Raw genomic sequence first — 21,267 nt, 5'->3', positions numbered from 1 at the left:
TGAGATTATGCAACTCCCGTTTACCGGAGGAACACTTTGTGTGCTACCAAACGTCACAACGTAACTGGGTGATTATAAAGGAGCTCTACAGGTGTCTCCGAAGGTACATGTTGGGTTGGCGTATTTCAAGATTAGGATTTGTCACTCCGATTGTCGAAGAGGTATCTCTGGGCCCTCTCGGTAATACACATCACTATAAGCCTTGCAAGCAATGTGACTAATGAGTTAGTTTCGAGATGATGTATTACGGAACGAGTAAAGAGACTTGCCGGTAACGAGATTGAACTAGGTATTGAGATACCGACGATCGAATCTCGGGCAAGTAACATACCGATGACAAAGGGAACAACGTATGTTGTTATGCGGTTTGACCGATAAAGATCTTCGTAGAATATGTGGGAGCCAATATGAGCATCCAGGTTCCGCTATTGGTTATTGTTCGGAAACGTGTTTCGGTCATGTCTACATTGTTCTCGAACCCGTAGGGTCCGCACACTTAAGGTTTCGATGACAATTATATTATGAGTTTATGAGTTTTGATGTATCGAAGGAGTTCGGAGTCCCAGATGAGATCGGGGACATGACGAGGAGTCTCGAAATGGTCGAGACGTAAAGATCGATATATTGGACGACTATATTCGGAGTTCAAAAAGGTTCTGAGTGATTCGGGTATTTCTCGGAGTACCGGAGAGTTACGGGAATTCGCCGGGGAGTATATGGGCCTTATTGAGCCATACGGGAATAGAGGAGAGAGGCCAAAAGGAAGGAGGCCTGCGCCCCCCCTCTGGTCCGAATTGGACAAGGGGGGCAGCCCCCTTTTCCTTCTCCCTCTCCTCCTCTTTCCTTCTCTCCTACTCCAACAAGGAAAGGAGGAGTCCTACTCCCGGTGGGAGTAGGACTCCTCCCTTGGCGTGCCTCCTCCCTAGGCCGGCTGCCTCCCCCCTTGATCCTTTATATACGGGGGCAGGGGGCACCCCAAGACACACAAGTTGATCTTCGTGATCATTCCTTAGCCGTGTGCGGTGCCCCCCTCCACCATATTCCACCTCGGTCATATCGTTGCGGTGCTTAGGCGAAGCCCTGCGTCGGTAGAACATCATCATCATCACCACGCCATCGTGCTGACGGAACTCATCCCCGACACCCTGCTGGATCGGAGTCCTGGGATCGTCATCGAGCTGAACGTGTGCTGAACTCGGAGGTGCCGTACGTTCGGTGCTTGGATCGGTCGGATCGTGAAGATGTACGACTACATCAACCGCGTTGTCATAACGCTTCCACTTTCGGTTGGGTACGTGGACACACTCTCCCCTCTCGTTGCTATGCATCACCATGATCTTGCGTGTGCGTAGGAAATTTTTGAAATTACTACGTTCCCCAACAGTGGCATCCGAGCCTAGGTTTTATGCGTCGATGTTATTTGCACGAGTAGAACACAAGTGAGTTGTGGGTGATACAAGTCATACTGCTTACCAGCATGTCATACTTTGGTTCAGCGGTATTGTTGGATGAAGCGGCCCGGACCGACATTACGCGTACGCTTATGCGAGACTGGTTTTACCGCCGTGCTTCGCACACAGGTGACTAGCGGGTGTCTGTTTCTCCAACTTTAGTTGAACCGAGTGTGGCTACGCCCGGTCCTTGCGAAGGTTAAAACAGCACTAACTTGACGAACTATCGTTGTGGTTTTGATGCGTAGGTAAGAACGGTTCTTGCTCAGCCCGTAGCAGCCACGTAAAATTTGCAACAACAAAGTAGAGGACGTCTAACTTGTTTTTGCAGGGCATGTTGTGATGTGATATGGTCAAGACGTGATGAGATATAAGTTGTTGTATGAGATGATCATGTTTTGTTGAAGTTATCGGCAACTGGCAGAAGCCCTATGGTTGTCTCTTTGTTGCATAAGATGCAAGTGCCAAATAATTGCTTTACTTTATCGCTATATGATAGCAATAGTTGGAAGAGCAATAGTTGGCGAGACGACCATGTGACGACACATTGATATAGATCAAGATGATAAAGATCATGGTGTCGTGCTGGTGACGATAGAGATCATGACAGTACTTTGGAGATGGAGATCAAAGGTGCAAGATGATCATGGCCATATCATGTCACATATTTGATTGCATATGATGTTTATCTGTTATACATCTTATTTTGCTTAGTTCGGCGGTAGCATTTTAAGATGATCTCTCACTAATTATCAAGTAGTGTTCTCCCTGTGTATGCACCATTGCGAAAGTTCTTCGTGCTGAGACACCACGTGATGATCGGGTGTGATAGGCTCTACGTTCAAATACAACGGGTGCAAAACAGTTGCACACGCGTAATACTCAGGTTAAACTTGACGAGCCTAGCATATAACAGATATGGCCTCGGAACACGGATACCGAAAGGTCGAGCGTGAATCATATAGTAGATATAATCAACATAGTGGTGTTCACCATTGAAACTACTCCATCTCACGTGATGATCGGATATGGTTTAGTTGATTTGGATCACGTGATCACTTAGATGACTAGAGAGATGTCTTTCTAAGTGGGAGTTCTTAAGTAATATGATTAATTGAACTTTAATTTATCATGAACTTAGTCCTGGTAGTATTTTGCAGATTATGTTGTAGATCAATAGCTCACGTTGTTGCTTCCCTATGTTTTTATATGTGTTCCTAGAGAAAACTAAGTTGAAAAATGTTAGTAGCAATGATGTGGACTTGGTCTGTGATCTGAGGTTTATCCTCATTGCTGCACAGAAAAATTATGTCCTTGATGCACCGCTAGGTGACAAACCTATTGCAGGAGCAGATGCAGACATTATGAATGTTTGGCTAGCTCAATGTGATGACTACTTGATAGTTTAGTGCACCATGCTTAACAGCTTAGAATCGGGACTTCAAAGACGTTTTGAACGTCATGGACCATATGAGATGTTCCAGGAGTTGAAGTTAATATTTCAAGCAAATACCCGAGTTGAGAGATATGAAGTCTCCAACAAGTTCTATGGCTAAAAGATGGAGGAGAATCGCTCAACTAGTGAGCATGTGCTCAGATTGTCTGGGTACTACAATCGCTTGAATCAAGTGGGAGTTAATCTTCCAGATAAGATAGTGATTGGCAGAGTTATCTAGTCACCATCACCACGTTACTGGAACTTCGTGATGAACTATAATGCAAGGGATGACGAAAATGATTCCCGAGCTCTTCGTGATGCTGAAATCGACGAAGGTAGAAATCAAGAAAAGAGCATCAAGTGTTGATGATTGACAAGACCACTAGTTTCAAGAAAAGGGCAAAGGGAAAGAAAGGGAACTTCAAGTAGAATGACAAGCAAGTTGTCACTCCCGCGAAGAATCCCAAAGCTAGACCAAAGCCTGAAACTGAGTGTTTACACTGCAAAGGAAATGGTCACTGGAAGCAGAAATACCCTGAATATTTGGTGGATAAGAAGGATGGCAAAGTAAACAAGGGTATATTTGATATACAGGTTATTGATGTTTGCCTTACTAGTGTTTATAGTAGCCCCTGAGTATTTGATACTTGTTCGGTTGCTAAGGTTAGTAACTCAAAACAGGAGTTACACAATAAACAGAGACTAGTTGAAGGGGAAGTGACGATGAGTGTTGGAAGTAGTTCCAAGATTGATATGATCATCATCGCACACTCCCTATACTTTCGGGATTAGTGTTGAACCTAAATAAATGTTATTTGGCGTTTGCATTGAGCATGAATATGATTTGATCATGTTTATTGCAATACGGTTATTCATTTTAAAATCAGAGAATAATTGTTGTTCTGTTTAAATGAATAAAACCTTTGATGGTCATACACTCAATGAAAATAGTTTGTTGGATCTCGATCGTAGTAATACACATATTCATAATATTGATGCCAAAAGATGCAAAGTTGATAATGATAGTGCAACTTATTTGTGGCACTGCCGGGTCATATCGGTGTAAAGCGCATGAAGAAACTCCATAAAGATGGATTTTTGGAATCTCTTGGTTATGAATCATTTGATGCTTGCGAACCGTGCCTTTTGGGCAAGATGACTAAAACTCCGTTCTCCGGAACAATGGAACGAGCTACTGACTTGATGGAAATAATACATACCGATGTATACGGTCCAATGAGTGTTGATGCTCGTGGCGGGTATCGTTATTTTCTGACCTTCACAAGATGAATTGAGCAGATATGAGTATATCTACTTAAGGAAGCACAAGTCTGAAACACTTGAAAAGTTCAAAGAATTTCAGAGTGAAGTGGAGAATGATCGTCACAAGAAAATAAAGTTTCTGCAATTTGATCGCGGAGACAAATATTTGAGTTACGAGTTTGGTCTTCAATTAAAACAATGTGGAATAGTTTCACAAACTCATGCCACCTGGAACACCACAGCTTAATGGTGTGTCCGAACATCATAACAGTACTTTATTGGATATAGTGCAATCTATGATGTCTCTTACCGATTTACCACTATCGTTTTGGGGTTATGCATTAAAGACAGTTGCATTCACTTTAAATAGGGCACCATCAAAATCCCTTGAGACGATGCCTTATGAACTGTGGTTTGGCAAGAAACCAAAGTTGTCATTTCTTAAAAGTTTGGGGCTGCGATGCTTATGTGGAAAAGTTTCAACCTGATAAGCTCGAACCCAAATCGGAGAAGTGCGTCTTCATAGAATACCCAAAGGTAACTATTGGGTACACCTTCTATCACAGATCTGAAGGCAAGATCTTTGTTGCTTAATATGGATCCTTTCTAGAGAAGGAGTTTCTCTCGAAAGAAGTGAGTGGGGGGAAAGTAGAACTTGATGAGGTAATTGTACCTTCTCCCTTATTGGAAAGTAGTTCATCACAGAAATTAGTTCCAGTGATTCCTACACCAATTAGTGAGGAAGTTAATGATGATGATCATGAAACTTCAAATCAAGTTGCTACCAAACCTCGTAGGTCTTCCAGAGTAAATATCCGCACCAGAGTGGTACGGTAATCATGTTCTCGAAGTCATGTTACTAGACCATGATGAACCTACGAACTATGAGGAAGCGATGATGAGCCCAAATTCTGCGAAATGGCTTGAGGCCATGAAATCTGAGATGGGATCCATGTATGAGAACAAAGTTTGGACTTTGGTGGAGTTGCCCGATGATCGGCAAGCCATAGAAAATAAATGGATCTTCAAGAGGAAGACGGACACTGATAGTAGTGTTACTATCTACAAAGCTCGACTTGTTGTGAAAGGTTTTTTGACAAGTTCAAGGTGTTGACTACAATGAGATTTTCTCAACTGTAGCGATGCTTAAGTCTGTCTGAATCATGTTAGCAATTGCCACATTTTATGAAATCTGGCAAATGGATGTCAAAACTGCATTCCTTAATGGTTTTCTTAAAGAAGAGTTGTATATGATGCAACCAGAAGGTTTTGTCAATCCTAACGGTGCTAACAAAATGTGCAAGCTCCAGCGACCCATCTATGGACTGGTGCAAGCATCTCAGAGTTGGAATATACGCTTTGATAAGTTGATCAAAGCATATAGTTCTATACAGACTTACGGTGAAGCCTGTATTTACAATAAAGTGAGTGGGAGCACTACCGCCTTTCTGATAAATATATGTGAGTAACATATTGTTGATCAGAAATGATGTAGAATTTTTCTGGAAAGCATAAAGGAGTATTTGAAAGGAGTTCTTTAAAAGAAAGACCTCAGTAAAGCTACTTACGTATTGAGCATCAAGATCTATTGAGATAGATCAAGACACTTGATAAGTTTTTCAATAAGTACATACCTTGTCAAGATTTTGAAATAGTTCAAAATGGAACAGTCAAAGAAAGAGTTCTTGCCTGTGTTGCAAAGGTGTGAAATTGAGTAAAGACTCAAACCCCGACCACGGCAGAAAATAGAAAAGAGAATGAAAGTCATTCCCTATGCCTCAGTCATAGGTTCTATAAAGTATGCTATGTACCAGACCTATTGTATACCTTTCTCTGAATTTGGCAAGGGAGAACAATAGTGATCTAGAAGTAGATCACTGGGCATTGGTCAAAATTATCCTTAGAGAAATAAGGAGATGTTTCTCGATTATGGAGGTGATAAAAGAGCCCGTCGTAAAAAGTTACAACGATGCAAGCTTTTACACCATCCAGATGACTCTAAGTCTCAATCTGGATACATATTGAAAGTGGGAGCAATCAGCTAGAGTAGCTCCGTGCAGAGCATTGTGGACATAGAATATTTGTAAAATACATACGGCTCTAAATATGACAGACCTGTTGACTAAACTTCTCTCACAAGCAAAACATGATCATACCTTAGTACTCTTTGGGTGTTAATCACATAACGATGTGAACTAGATTATTGACTCTAGTAAACCCTTTGGGTGTTGATCACATGACGATGTGAACTATGGATATTAACACATACAGATGTGAATATTGGTGTTAAATCACATGGCAATGTGAACTAGATTATTGACTCTAGTGCAAGTGGGAGACTGAAGGAAATATGCCCTAGAGGCAATAATAAAGTTATTATTTATTACCTTATTTCATGATAAATGTTTATTATTCATGCTAGAATTGTATTAACCGGAAACATAATACATGTGTGAATACATAGACAAACATAGTGTCACTAGTATGCCTCTACTTAACTAGCTCGTTTATCAAAGATGGTTATGTTTCCTAGCCATGGACAAATGAGTTGTCATTTGATTAACGGAATCACATCATTAGGAGAATGATGTGATTGACATGACCCATTCCGTTAGCTTAGCACTTGATCGTTTAGTATGTTGCTATTGCTTTCTTCATGACTTATACATGTTCCTATGACTATGAGATTATGCAACTCCCGTTTACCGGAGGAACACTTTGTGTGCTACCAAACGTCACAACATAACTGGGTGATTATAAAGGAGCTCTACAGGTGTCTCCGAAGGTACATGTTGGGTTGGCGTATTTCAAGATTAGGATTTGTCACTCTGATTGTCGGAGAGGTATCTCTGGGCCCTCTCGGTAATACATATCACTATAAGCCTTGCAAGCAATGTGACTAATGAGTTAGTTGCAAGATGATATATTACGGAACAAGTAAAGAGACTTGCCGGTAACGAGATTGAACTAGGTATTGAGATACCGACGATCGAATCTCGGGCAAGTAACATACCGATGACAAAGGGAACAACGTATGTTGTTATGCGGTTTGACCGATAAAGATCTTCGTAGAATATGTGGGAGCCAATATGAGCATCCAGGTTCCGCTATTGGTTATTGTCCGGAAACGTGTTTCGGTCATGTCTACATTGTTCTCGAACCCGTAGGGTTCGCACACTTAAGGTTTCGATGACAGTTATATTATGAGTTTATGAGTTTTGATGTACCGAAGGAGTTCGGAGTCCCAGATGAGATCGGGGACATGACGAGGAGTCTCGAAATGGTCGAGACGTAAAGATCGATATATTGGACGACTATATTCGGAGTTCGGAAAGATTCCGAGTGATTCGGGTATTTTTCGGAGTACCAGAGAGTTACGGGAATTCGCAGGGGAGTATATGGGCCTTATTGGGCCATACGGGAATAGAGGAGAGAGGCCAAAAGGAAGGAGGCCTGCGCCCCCCCTCTGGTCCGAATTGGACAAGGGGGGCAGCCCCCTTTTCCTTCTCCCTCTCCTCCTCTTTCATTCTCTCCTACTCCAACAAGGAAAGGAGGAGTCCTACTCCCGGTGGGAGTAGGACTCCCCCCTTGGCGCGCCTCCTCCCTAGGCCGGCCGCCTCCCCCCTTGCTCCTTTATATATGGGGGCAGGGGGGCACCCCAAGACACACAAGTTGATCTTCGTGATCGTTCCATAGCCGTGTGCGGTGCCCCCCTCCACCATATTCCACCTCGGTCATATCGTTGCGGTGCTTAGGCGAAGCCCTGCGTCGGTAGAACATCATCATCGTCACCACACCATCGTGCTGACGGAATTCATCCCCGACACCCTGCTGGATCGAAGTCCGGGGATCGTCATCGAGCTGAACGTGTGCTGAACTCGGAGGTGCCTACGTTCGGTGCTTGGATCGGTCGGATCGTGAAGATGTACGACTACATCAACCGCGTTGTCATAACGCTTCCGCTTTCGGTCTACGAGGGTACGTGGACACACTCTCCCCTCTCGTTGCTATGCATCACCATGATCTTGCGTGTGCGTAGGAAATTTTTGAAATTACTACGTTGCCCAACACAAACGGGCCAGGGAAGGTCGGGCGCCTTGGAACACCACGGCATTTCTATGCTTTCACAGCTGCCAACAACAAAGGAGGGTGAAGGAGGCGTGGGCAACATCACCAGTCACCCCCCGCACGTCCAGGGCCTGAAGCGCGCCAACATGGTAGCTCTTCCCGACCACCTCGATGCCCACGGCCAGCCAGAACGAGCGGGCAAAGGGACAATCGAAGATCAGGTGATCCGCCGTTTCGACCACACGCGCACAGATGGGGCATGTGGCTTCCGTAGCCGTCACAATAGTCTTCCGGAGCAGGACATCTCTCGTGTGGATCCTCCGTTTCACGAGGAGCCACCCGAAGAACCGGACACGGGATGGTGCCGCACACCCCCATATGAAACCAGCGAAGGAGGCCCGCGTGCCGCCGAAGCGTTCCAGGGCGTAGACGGCTGCCGTAGCGACGCCCCCGCTCACGCTACGGCACAACACAGGGTAGCGTTCGTCATCGCCAGGGGGCTCCCGAACCTCAGCGAGCAACGCCAGGAGAGCACCCCGCTCGGCGCCCCTGGCGGTGGTGAGCCTGGGGACGAGCACCCGGTCGAGGCCGCGGGCGCGCACCTGCCACACAGTGGCCTCCGTGTCCGTAGCGTGCGAGAGGAGGGCAGGGAAGGCCGCCGAGACGGGCCCGCACGGCAGCCAGTGATCAAACCAGAAGGACGTCCGCCGCCCGTCCCGTACCGCCACCGTCGCCAGACTCCGATAGAGCGGCAGCATCTTGGACAGCGCCCTGGCGTGCTCGCCGGCCGACCGTGAGCCTGAAGCAGAGAGCAGGGAGTGCCCGCCCAGCCCCGCCTACACCCACGCTGCCCATCGCGAGGACGTGGGAGCTGCGTGGAGACGGTGCAGCATCTTGATCAACAGGCACCGGTTTTGCGTCGCGAGGTCCCGCACGTCGAGGCCCCCCTCCTCCTTGGTTCGGCAGACCCGCTCCCAGGGCACAAGGCATTGCGCGCCGGCGGCACGGTCGGCAGCATTCCAGAGGAAAGCGCGGCGCAGCGAGTCCAACTTTTTGAGCACCGCCGGGGGAAGGAGCATGGTCGCCATCGCGTACGTCGGAAGGGCATCCAGCACCGCGTTGTGCAGCACCAGCCGCCCGGCAGGGGAGAGGAGCCGAGCCCGCCAGCCTGCCAGGTACTTGTCCACTTTCGCAAGCATGGGGAGGAAGTCGGCGAAGGTGAGCTTTTCCCATGATAGCGGCAGCCCGAGATAGGCCTGCGGGAACCCCTGGACGGCGCAGCCAAGAGTGCCAACGGCCTCCTCCAACACCTCCGCAGGCACGTGCATGGGGACAAGCGTGCTCTTTGAGAAGTTTATGTCCAGCCCCGTCGCGGCCGTGAAATCGTCGAGGATGCGGCGAAGGCGGGCAGTTGCACCACGCTCCGCCCTTTTTAAAAGATGTTTTGATATTAAGGACAAGGACCTGCTTTGGCTGCTTGGTCCAAAGTATGTAGGCCCAAAGGACAAGGTGATCCCAGTGTTCAGAATAAGGCTCGGATGCTTAAGAATTTGCACAAGTTCTTTAGTAGACATGATTTCCCCTCGGTAAAATTGGTGTGGACTACATAGTAGTATAGTAATGACAATCTAGGAGATGGTAAAAGTGCTCTATTCTGGTGGTTTGATGAGTGCTTTCATCTTAAGTTTCCCCACTTAGTCTGTTCTCAGGAGATGGTAAAAGTGCTCTATTCTGGTGGTTTGATGAGTGCTTTCATCTTAAGTTCCCCACTTAGTCTGTTCTCAGGAGAGAGCTAAGCATCATCGCTTTTGGAGCTGTCCTTTTGCTGAGGAATGCTGGACTTTTGTTTGCCCTCAGAGAGGCAGGAATATCTCTGTTCTGGAGGCTTTTCATGATCTGAAGCCTAAGTTAGCAGTTCCATTTTTCATGGAGATAATCAGCCTTGCAGCTTGGGCCATCTGGTTGTCTAGAAACGGCAAAATCTTCTGAGCCATGGTGCCAAGTTTTCAGACATGGAAGCAAATTTACTATCAGGAGCTATCTTTGTTGGGCTATAGAATAAAAGGAAATATGCCTCTCTGTATCATTCTTGGCTTCAAGATCAACTGCATTTGTTAATTGTAGATAGATGATCGGATTATCTTAAGCCTGATGTATTTTTGTACACTACATTTATTTTTATAAAAAAAAGCAGTGGGGTTTTTCCCCACTGCTGCCCTTCAAACAAAAAGTCATACGGAAAGGGTAATGGTGAAGAATGGGGGGAAAGAGAAAGAAAGCCAACAAGTCTTCCTATTAAGTAATTCTAACCTATCGCACGTGAGCATATGTGTTTCTACAGTGTTCCTAAGAAAAAGGAAATTCCAACCTAGGTTAGCCAAATTTACATGCCACGATCACATAGTCAATAATCTTCAAGTCCGATAAGATTTCTTTGAAACTTGGACTATGCAAGGTGATGATTGCTTCATCTCAGCATAACAATGACATAACGATTTTATCATCCAGTTCCTATGTTTTTTTAATTTATTTCAAACGAGACTTAAAGAGGTGTAAAATCAGACAACTCTTAATTCTGCCACGTACAAAAAGGAGTTTTGAAGCCTACATTTGAGTCCCATAGATGACCTTTAAGTTTCTTTTCCTATCTATCCAACATATCACATGCATGAAATACCTTCGGCATGACAATTACAGGCATGGAGTAGACACAACAGGCAATGTTTTCTCTGGGTAGTGCAAAGCGATGCTAGTATCTATTGCAGCCATGGAGCATTTCATCTCGGTGAAAAACCGCACTACTGACTGAGGGGCACGCACTCAAGCTTGATCTCAAGCTCCCCGTGCTCGACGTTCTGAAGCCTCAATGCAATCTCCTGCTCCACCTTACCATCGACGATCGAGATAATGCTGTCCTTGGCTAGAATGCTGTTCTCGCTTGCCAAGAATGTGCATATCTGTGTCGATTCTGTGATGATGGAGCTCTGGTACTCTCTTGCTGCAGAGATCAATGGCTGGATATCAACTTCAGCCTCTCCCATTCGGTCGTCGGAGGTGAATGTGTCCTTGTCGAACACTAGCTGTCATGTAGTACAAAGCAGATTGCTAAGAGTAATTTTGGGGGCAGTTTAGGTCTCATGTGCTTATCAAAAATCATTCTTACACAAATGTGCCAAACCACCAGAATGCAGCCTATCCCTCATCCATAAAATAAGAATATCTTATAATGATGAGAACTAACTACGTATATGTAAACCTCAACAAGTATAAATTTAATCACTGGCTACTACTTCCTCCGTCCAGAATTAGTTGACGCTCAAACGGATGTATCCAGACGTGCTAGATACATCTGTTTGAGCGCCAATTAATTCCGGACAGAGGGAGTATGTTTTATTAGTTAAAACTGGTAGGTATTTCAATACCCGAGAATAAATCTAGACACTAAACTTTCAATACCTTAGCCATACACATCAAAGATAAAATTCCACTCGCACACATAAGCTATTCTACGACACTCGGCAAAGACGATAACCTCAACTTTCCATTGAGATGAACTAGGTAAAATAAATAAAATAAAATTTTAGCTGCTAATAAACTTCATGTCCACAGGAAAGAACACATACCACTTTAAGAGGCGGCACTGGGTCAGGGATTGATAGCATCAATCTTTCATTCCATATAGGGTTCAGTGTGTTCTTTATCACCTTTGTTTTCATAGACTAAAATGGAGAAATTGTTAACTGAATTATAAGAGGAAAAAATTGCACGACTAATCTGCCATAACAAACAATGAATGAAATTTGCTTACTTGGTGTCCTAGTATAATCATAACATATGGATCACTTGACATCACATCACGAACAGCTAAATCTGTGCCCCTTATGATGTCGACCTTAATTAATCCAACGAACTCTACCATGCCCACATCCATCTGAAAAATAATATGTACAGTTACAGTGGAAGTAGTGTAAGACTAGCAATGGCTATGACAGTTTGTCGCACCATTTTTTTTACTCCTTTGTTTTCGGATTCCTTTTTCCTCCAGCTATTTCTGAAAGTACCATGTTTGCTGCCACTATGTTGCTGGTTATGACGTTTTTCTGCTCCATGTTTGTGTAAAGGGCATGCAAATTGTGGATTAGTCACAAACTGTTGAAGCTCGTATTTTTTCCTGCATATAGACAAACAGAAACAAAATAGTTTTGTCAGACAGAGTCAGAGAAAAGTAGTGACGGTAGATGTTATACCTAATGAAAATAGCACGGTCCTCTGTTGCAAAATCTTGTCTTGGCTTTTTGTAGTTTTCGGATAAAAGCTTCATATTTGGTGTTCACAGTAGCATTTCCACCTGAATTAGCTAAACAATTGACTTCCTCATCTGTCCATTCGTCTAGATTCACCGAAATCACCTGTGCACACTCAACCAAAAATAGTTGATTAGTTCAGTAGAAGATCTGTCAAGAAAATATTCACCATGTTAACTATGTACGGTTTTCAAAATACAAATACAGGAGGCCATTGCTAGAAAAAATTCACCATATGTGTATACTTTACAGGGGAAATTGGTGTGTTAATACTAGTACGGATCAGCTAATTCAAAAAATAAACAATAAAGCTATGTTCATGCTTCACCATGTTAAGTATATGTACGGGTTTCAAAATACAAATACAGGAGGCCATTGCTAGAAAAAAATCACCATATGTGTATACTTTACAGGGGAAATTGGAGTGTTAATACTAGCACGGATCAGCTAATTCAGAAAATAAATAATAAAGCTATGTTCATGCTTTTTCTAATCAAAATATTGAGCAACTTCAGGGTACAAATATTGAGCAACTTCAGGGTACAAATATTGAGCAACTTCAGGGTACAAGTATAAAGTATTGGTCTTATAGAGCACAGAATGTGGAACAAGTCCAGCTAAAGTAAAATTGGAGACGAGAATACGACACAACAACAAGAACTACATAGACCCCATTGCTTACCTTTGATATGTGTACTCCAAGACTTCTGTGAGTTCCAGAGCACTTGATGCAAATGAACGCACCGAAAGGCAAAGCCCTACATATGCCACACCAGTTAATGGTAGTGAGAAAATATTGGCCTGAATATGATCACGATCGAGCGTTAAGCATTTCGGCGGAAACTGGAGTAGCAGCTAAATCCTAACGAAAGCAGCATCAGACGTAGCAGACACAGTAGGAATTAGTAGGTAAGAATGCCGCGTATCTGAAAATTAATTGATACTTACGCCCATTTTGGATCTGGGGTGCCACAATCTGCACAGAACTTGTTGGCAGGTTGGTTAAGTAGAGTTTCCAATCTGTCCCTTGCATTGGATGGATCTGCGTCTGTTAAGCATGGGAAGTGATCATTGGCAGGACACATCATAATACAGACAAAGCAAATTCCACCAACAAATGTAGATGGTACATATATTCGGACGTGGCGCTAGCAATACGAGCAAGAAATGAGATCAACGAGGATGGAAATTAAGGAAGGGGATCAACAAATGTACAGTACTGCAGACAGATGAAAGGATCGGAAATTAGTTCTTCAGAGCGCAGACCGCAAAGGCTCAACGAACGTTGAACCAAAGCCTAAAATAAATCATGTATGCGCCCCATCTATTCGAACCATCAACCTTATATTTAAGATAAATCATGGAATCATGGATTCAAATTGAAATTCGCAGGGGCAGAATCGCGACGCCAGGGAAAAAAAAAAAGAAACAAACCTGATGTATCGGAGTGATCATCGCCGTCATTTTGGGATGAATATCCATCGCGTGTCCTTGGAAGGCAGAAAAGGAGCACCAAATCACAAACTCACATCGAATCCACATAGGCATGATTTAAGGAGGATCGTAAAAAAAGAAAAGTAATGTAGAGGGGGAAATTGAGGGAGGTTGTAATCTGTGCTGCTCACTTCCTGTAATGCGAACTGTGTGTATCGTCAAGAAAATGCATGAGATTGTTGTCCTCGTCCATTCCCTCCTCCTATTCAGCTCCTCGTGGCGACGCAGGCAAGGACGTGGGCGTGGCGGCGGCCCATCACCACATTCCGGCGATAAAATTGTGGGTTCGGAGCCCGGCGAGGATCAGATCGGTCGGAGGAAGAGACGGGCCATGGCGACGTCGGAGCTCCTGTCGTTTGGTCTTGGCGCCGTTCCTCGATCGTCGTCGTTTCTGTTTCTGTTTCTGTGGGGGTGGAAGCGCGGTTGACCAAGAATAGAATAGGCGGTGAAGGCGATGTGGACGCCCGAATTAAATGCTGACGCACGTGCCCAATATATGTCTCAATCCATCCATCTTCGTCTACTAACTCTGGCAGCATGCATGCACCGCCGGCAGAAGAAGATCTCAACCTGGCGTGATCATTCAGTTTGATTTCCTTGTGCTACGCCAAGACAGAGTTTGGGCTTTGGACTGATCTTGGCTGATCGTCAGGATGTCGATTACCATGCACTGTGGTCATCACACAGAATGCCTGTTGGCGTGCCCGAGCGTACTAGATTCCTTGTGGTGGAACCGCTCCACCAAGGTTTAGATCTCACCGTAAGTTAGAAAAAAGGTTTGAAGTCTCGTACTCGGCATTGATGCCCGTATTTTTTTAGATTTATTTGACGGTGTTCCATTGACTATGAGGTGCCCTGACGACTTGGTTAATTTCAGGAATTGCGTGCGCCAGGACTGAAACGAGAGGGCAAACCAACCACGTGTTAAACGAAGAGGATTTGCCTTGCATACTGGGTGGAGAGAGCAGTAATGCCGACAATGGCGATGGTTCAGTCCGTGTCACGTCGGCGGAGAAGATCTTTGGCCGGCTGCTTGCTGGCCACAGCCTCGGATTTAGGCTGGCTGATCTGTTGGCGAGTCAGCGTAGACCCAGACAGCTCGGATGGGATCATCTCCTGCTCCTTTTCCAGCTCCGGGGCCCTTTAATTTCTTCCCGGCTGTTCCAGACGACTCCACACACACGCTACACAGTTTGGCTGCAGCTATCAGACTGGTTAACGTTAGCTACAGGATCCAAGCACACGCGCGGCGTCACCTTCAGATTCCCGGGCAACTTAAATTTTACAGATTCCTGGGCAACTAGTACAATTTTACGGTACTCCCTCTGTAAAGAAATACAGTATAAGATCGTTTAGATCACAATGTAGACTGTAGTACTAATACATCTTTCGAGTGGAAGTATTTGCAGGTGCATTTAACTGATCTGGCCAGCTGATGCATTTCTTCAGGCACTGCATACAGGACTAGAAATGAAATGGGAATTCACACAGGATTCTAAGCATTTGCACATAACACAAGCACTGTGCATATACAACAACTATCATTTCTCACAGCAAACATGCAGTCATCAAAGGGAACTCGGTCTAGTGTTTGTGTCGACTACCTGCCTATCCTGGCGGGAGGAGTTCGACTCCCGGTTGTCCCACTGAAGGAAAGTTAAGTGTTGCAAACTCTTGTCCGTTTCCTTCTTAATTAATGGATGAGGCAAAGCTTTTGCCTCCGTTTCAAAAAAAGCAAACATGCAGTCGAGAAGAGTTTTATTGATTGATCTCAGGGCAAAGTCAATGCAGCACCTCAGCGCCCTTGATATTTTTCGCAACTCTCACAAACATCAGTATACATAAATACCAAGCATCAGGACTATGACACACATATATTTACACACACACAGCTCGGTTGTTGAGCTACTCCTTTGCAGCTCAGCAACTAGACTAGACAGGAAACTCTCCATCAGTGAGTAGTTTACCCTCTCCATGTTACCTTAACCAGAGAGAGATCTCTAGCGAGCGAGCGATCGATCTCTGCTGACTAGTAAGTACTGTAGTTATTTCTCGTCCAACTTGGAGCGGGTCTCTGGCACTAATATTGCAGTGACCACCGAGTTAGTAGCTCGCGAGTCGTCAACATACTCCACGATTAGTTCAACCACTAACTGCAACACAAAAAAGAGAAGCAAGTAATAACAGGTTAGTTCGTGAAAAGGGTTTTACGGACAGTTAAGTGCAAAAGAGTTTTTACAATTATCACGGCAAAATACACTGAAACATTTCCAAAGTGTTCTCACCTCTAGAATTATCAGTTGCAAGCTTGGGCAGGCCTTGTAGGTGAAATGCTTTTCTTCTCATCCTGCGGTAGGACAGTCTCAAAGGCCTGGACCAGAAGCTCCACTTTCTTCTTCCGAGCAGGGCCGAGATTATTCACCGCCCTCCGAAGCGCGTAGTCGATCATCCACTCTTCGGCATTCTTGCGGTCTTCCGCCGTCTGATGCTTCAGATCAACCTTCTCTGCATCCGGGTCCGATTCCAGAGGAAGAAAATTCGGTGCCCTTGGGTTAAAGCCTCGCATGTATTCATCTTCTTCAGGTGTTCTCCTCCTCCCGGCAACGATCCTTCTGTTTCTCGGACATATCTCGGACTCGGTAGGATCAACATATACGTCGCCTTTGAGGTTCAACCCGCTGAATACGTTGCACATGTCGTCAATGGAAAATTCTTTTGCAACAGTGTCTTCTGCTGGTAGGTTCTGAGGCTCCCCATAGCCGTCAGTTGCTGACAGGTCATAGTTATGCTCAGGTATCTGGACAACGGGTGAGAGATTAGCCTCCTTGGTAATACAAACTTCTTCACAAGCATCTGCCAATTCGGATGCCATGATCTCTGGTTCCTTTAGAGCACCAGTGCGGACACCAGGAGTGCTACCATCTTCACCCCCTTCTTGGATAATATAAGATTCTTCACAAGCAGTGTTATCATCTTCCACCCCTTCTTGGATTATATCAGATTCTTCACAAGCAGCGTTAACATCTTCACCCCCTTCTTGGATAATATGAGATTCTTCACAAGCATGTTCCGATTCGCATGCTATAATTTCCGATTCCTTTTGAGCACCATCATTGACATCTGAAATGTTGTCATCTTGAATAGCTTCTTGGGTAATATCATATGCTTCAGAAGCCTCTGCCAGTTCACAAGCGGTAAGCATGGATTCATTTGTAAAACCACCATTGACATCTGTACAGTTCTGATCCTGATCAGCTTCCTGGACATTAGCAGATTCTTCTCCCAATTCGCATGTGGCGATCCCAGAATCACTTTGAGCATCATCACTGACATATGCAGAGTTATCATCTTCACAAATTTCATGAGCAATACCAGATTCCTCAGAAGTGTCTACCAACTCGCTTGTGTCAACCCCTGATTGCACTTGAGCAGCCTCGCCGACATACACCAAGTTATCATCATGAACAGTTTCTCCAGTGATACCAGCTTCTGCAGAAGCACCTTCCAATTTGTAGTTTGTAGTCTCTGGTTCCATTTGAACAGCAGCATCAACACAGACAGGCTTAACATCTTGGGAGCTTTCTTGGGCAATACCAGACTCTTCTTCAGAAGAATCTTCCAACTTGCAATTTGTAACCTCTGGCTCTGGTTCCGTTTGAGCAGCAGCATCAACACATACAGGCTTAACATCCTGGCTGCTTTCTTGGGCAATACCAGACTCTTCAGAAGAATCTTCCAACTTGCAATTTGTAACCTTTGGCTCTAGTTCCATTTGCGCGCCACCATCAACACATAGGAAATTAACTTCCTGGCTGCTTTCTTGGGCAGTAGCATCAACACATAGGAAAGTAACTTCCTGGCTGCTTTCTTGGGCAGTACCAGATTCTTCAGAAGCATCTTCCAAATTGCATGAGGTAATCTCAATTTGCTTCTCAGCATCTTCTGTGACATCCACTGTGTCTTCTGCAGGGATACACTGATCAACAAAGTTGTTCACGGCACCGTCATACTGTTCAAAAGCGTCTTCCACCGTGTTCACATCTTGTTCAAAGCCACCCTCTGTTGGTGGTGTTGAGATTTCAGCATCCAGAGAAGCAATAGCACTGCAGTCAGAAATTTCACCTTCTGAAACAGCTCTGGAGGTTACTTCTTCCTCGACGAAATCCTCTTCGCATGCAACACTGGGGACAGTCTCAGAAATCTCCATTTCAGACTCATGATCCGGCATGTCCTGCTTCTCTGTAACTTCTAAGTTGCCGGTAGATTCAACGTTGCTCTGATCATCCTTTGTTCCCTGATCTGCTACACCATCCTCTTCCCGGCTCTCTTCGACGACATTCTCCACGCTTTCTGCTACTTCATTCTCAGGAATCTCCGGTTCACAGACACCATTGGAGAGCTGCTCTTCTGATGTGCCCTGTCCATCAGAAATATCCCCTTGGACCACTTTGCCCAGGATGTCTAGTTCATGCTGAGGAATCTCCGACTCGTCCACACCATTGGAGAGCTTCTCTGCTGACGTGCCTTGTCCATCAGAAGCATCCCCTTGGATCACTTTGCCCAGGATGTTGTCTTGATCTTCTTCTTCTTCCTGCTCATTGCAGACCTCCGCTGCACAAACAATACATGCTTGCGCCGCGGCGATCTTCATTTTGTGGGCAACATCCGAGACACGCTCCTCACCGTCTTCATGTTGCGTCTCTTGCACTGTGCAAGCCTCATGTTGATCCATTGTGCTTGAGATGTCTTCGCGGAGTGGAGATCTGCAATCGACACCCTCTTCCTCCGCGACGATCCCCGTTTCACGGGGCAGATCGGAGATGATCTCCTCGTGTTCCGGTTTCTGTTCTTCATCCGCCTCCTCTTCGTGATTATCGCTCGATCCGCCTTCTTCGTCGTTACATTGTTGCCCCTCTGAAACCTCTGCTTCCTGAACATGCTCCTCTGAAACATCATCCTCCAGGCTATCGCACTCGTACCTCATCCAGGGCAGCTCCTCCACGAGGTTGCCGGAGATGGGACCGGAGACAGCGTCATCGCTGCACTCCGACGAACTGTCCCTGCAGAAACCGAGCCTGTCCTCCTCCGGCCTCCTGCCGCCGTCACCGCCAACGGCAGGATCGCCGCCCTTCTCGTCGTCCTCGCCCACGCCGCACCGGTCGAAGACGACGAACTCCATCCTCCTCACCGCGGCGTCCATCTCGTCCAGGGACATGTCGCTGCAGCTCATGTCGGAGCTCACCCTCGGGCCGGCGTACACCTCCACGAAGAAGTCGCCGAGCGCCTCCTCGTCGACCAGAGGCGCGGCCTTGGCGACGGCGGCGCAGAGGACGGGGCCGCTTTTCTTGTCCTCCGGCCTCTGGTGGCCGCCGGATCCTTTGCGGAACGCCGAGACGCCCTTGTGCTTCATGCTCTGCTGCGTCTTGATGAGCCGGCGGCGCGACGCGAGGAAGCTCCGGAGCGGCACGGCCGGCGAGTGGGTGTGGCCGTTGAGGGAGCAGTAGTTGTAGGGGCAGACCCGCATCGCCGCGGGGCCCTGGGCGTCGGTGGCCCCGGGCGCCAGGTCGAGCGCGCCGGGGAACTTGGCCTCCTTCATGGTGGAGGAGCACGTGGGCGTGGCGCGGACCATGCCGGGCACCTCCGGCGTCGGGAACAGCACCCTCCCCATCGTGACCGCCCGCGCCGGCCCCCGCCTGGTCGTGGGCGACGCCGACGAGGGCACCGCCCCCGCGCGCCGGCCGGGCCCGGCCTTGGCGCCGGAGCTGCTGGTGGCCCGCATGTAGTTGGGCACGGAGGCCGGCGCCGGGGACATGGCCGAGCCGCCGCGGTTCCTCGGCAAGCTTCCGCCGAAGCCGCCGTCGTCGTCGTACCTGAATCCCCTGGGCTTGGACGGAGGGGTCATGAGCGGGTCCTTGGGCCTCTTGGGCACCTCTTTGCTCCTCACCATGGCTGGCTGCTACTACAGTACTAGTACCAGTACTATCCTTGTTTCTTTCTTGGCTTCTCTCCTGGGATTCCTCCCTCGGGTTCTTGGAGCCAAAGCTTCCGTCTGGAATCTCTCGGCTTGTGGTGGGAGGTTCCGTGGAGTGCTTGGCTTCTTCCTTCTTCTCGCGTTCAACGGCGGCCCGCGGGCGGCAAGAAAGCCGGAGCAAAGGTGATGTGAAGTGCGGGGGAGCGGAAGTTGGGAGTTGGAGGAGGGAAGAAACGGGATTAGACTCAAAGGAAGAGTGGAAGGGAAGAATAAAGAAAGATGGGTTGTGTGCGGGGAGAATGAGATTGCGATGGGAGGAAGAAGGGGAGCCGCGGCGAGTGGGTGGGCGGCTCAAAGGGACATCCTTGATGGTGAAGGCCGGGCCGAGAGCGACGTTTTTTCCTTCTCCTGGACGCCGGATCCTCTGTGACGGCTAATCGTGTGAACCTTCTTGATCTTGGAGAGTGGTGCATGGTTGGTTCTAGAGGATCCATTTATGAGAGCGTTTTACGTTCCTCTTAACATCCATTTATGTCGAGTTGGCTGGTGTTAAAAGGCATGGACAGTGGACGGATTTAGGAGTAGGTTGTTGCTCGTCTCTCATAAATTCATTCCTTGAGAGCTCTGGGCTTGTACCAGTAAGATTTTGATGGCACCAACTAGTAGCCTTGATGTTTTATCTAGTACGCTTAAGACCTCTAGGTTTTTGTACGACAGTCACTTAAAACCTCTAGGTTCGTTGCTCTAGGGTGTACTGAAGTCTTAACTCGAAACCTTTCTTTCGTAGGCACTCCTTGAACGCATTGAGACCGACCGTAAACTTGATGCATGGCGGTACATACTCCTGAGTACTCTATTACAGAAGCGTGGTGGCTGCTGAGTTGTCGCCTCAGCTGATCCCGTGGATAAAGATGGATTGAGGGGGTGACGTGGATCTCCACTTTACTGACGGCGATCTAGATTAGCTTTACGTGCCGGGGCTATTGGTCTTTCATTATACTGCTGCAGATGGGCCCAAAGTTTTCATCACATCTTGATTTGTTTTGTTATCAGGAGCGTGGCGGAAAAAAATTCCGTGGAGACCGTCTCCAGGGCTCCTCCCGTGCGCACCCGATCTAGGATGGCGCCACGTGTCTCTCGATGGCATCCCACGGCACCCACTCTCGCTGCTCCTGGCGCTAGCGCTCGGCACTCGTCGCAGCTCGGCTCGTCTCCGATCGGCTCGTAGAGGAGGAGTCCCACGCAGCAGCACGCGACGCAAGCCCGATCCATCCGGTT

General features: G+C 46.8%; 1 protein-coding gene and 1 pseudogene across 1 annotated transcript; both read right to left on the bottom strand.

Annotated features, from left to right (window-relative positions):
* Window positions 1-10,803: 10,803 nt before the first annotated feature.
* Window positions 10,804-14,455, bottom strand: LOC123130785 (probable ADP-ribosylation factor GTPase-activating protein AGD11; annotated as a pseudogene).
* Window positions 14,456-15,759: 1,304 nt separating this feature from the next.
* Window positions 15,760-20,332, bottom strand: LOC123130774 (midasin). Its single transcript, XM_044550590.1, has 2 exons — window positions 16,304-20,332; window positions 15,760-16,171 (listed from the first exon to the last, which is right to left on the bottom strand). Exon 1 carries the CDS (start codon window positions 19,963-19,965, stop codon window positions 16,315-16,317), a length of 3,651 nt encoding a protein of 1,216 aa, XP_044406525.1. The 5' UTR covers window positions 19,966-20,332; the 3' UTR covers window positions 15,760-16,171; window positions 16,304-16,314.
* Window positions 20,333-21,267: the final 935 nt, after the last annotated feature.

This window comes from Triticum aestivum, chromosome 1B (assembly GCF_018294505.1).
Source record: "Triticum aestivum cultivar Chinese Spring chromosome 1B, IWGSC CS RefSeq v2.1, whole genome shotgun sequence".
Lineage (NCBI taxonomy): Eukaryota > Viridiplantae > Streptophyta > Magnoliopsida > Poales > Poaceae > Triticum > Triticum aestivum.
Note: the sequence above shows the minus strand (reverse complement) of the source record. Positions and strands in the feature narration are given on the sequence as shown.

Excerpts from the sequence above, each read along its gene's own strand:
- LOC123130774 (XM_044550590.1), bottom strand. The coding sequence starts at position 19,965 with ATGGTGAGGAGCAAAGAGGTGCCCAAGAGGCCCAAGGACCCGCTCATG.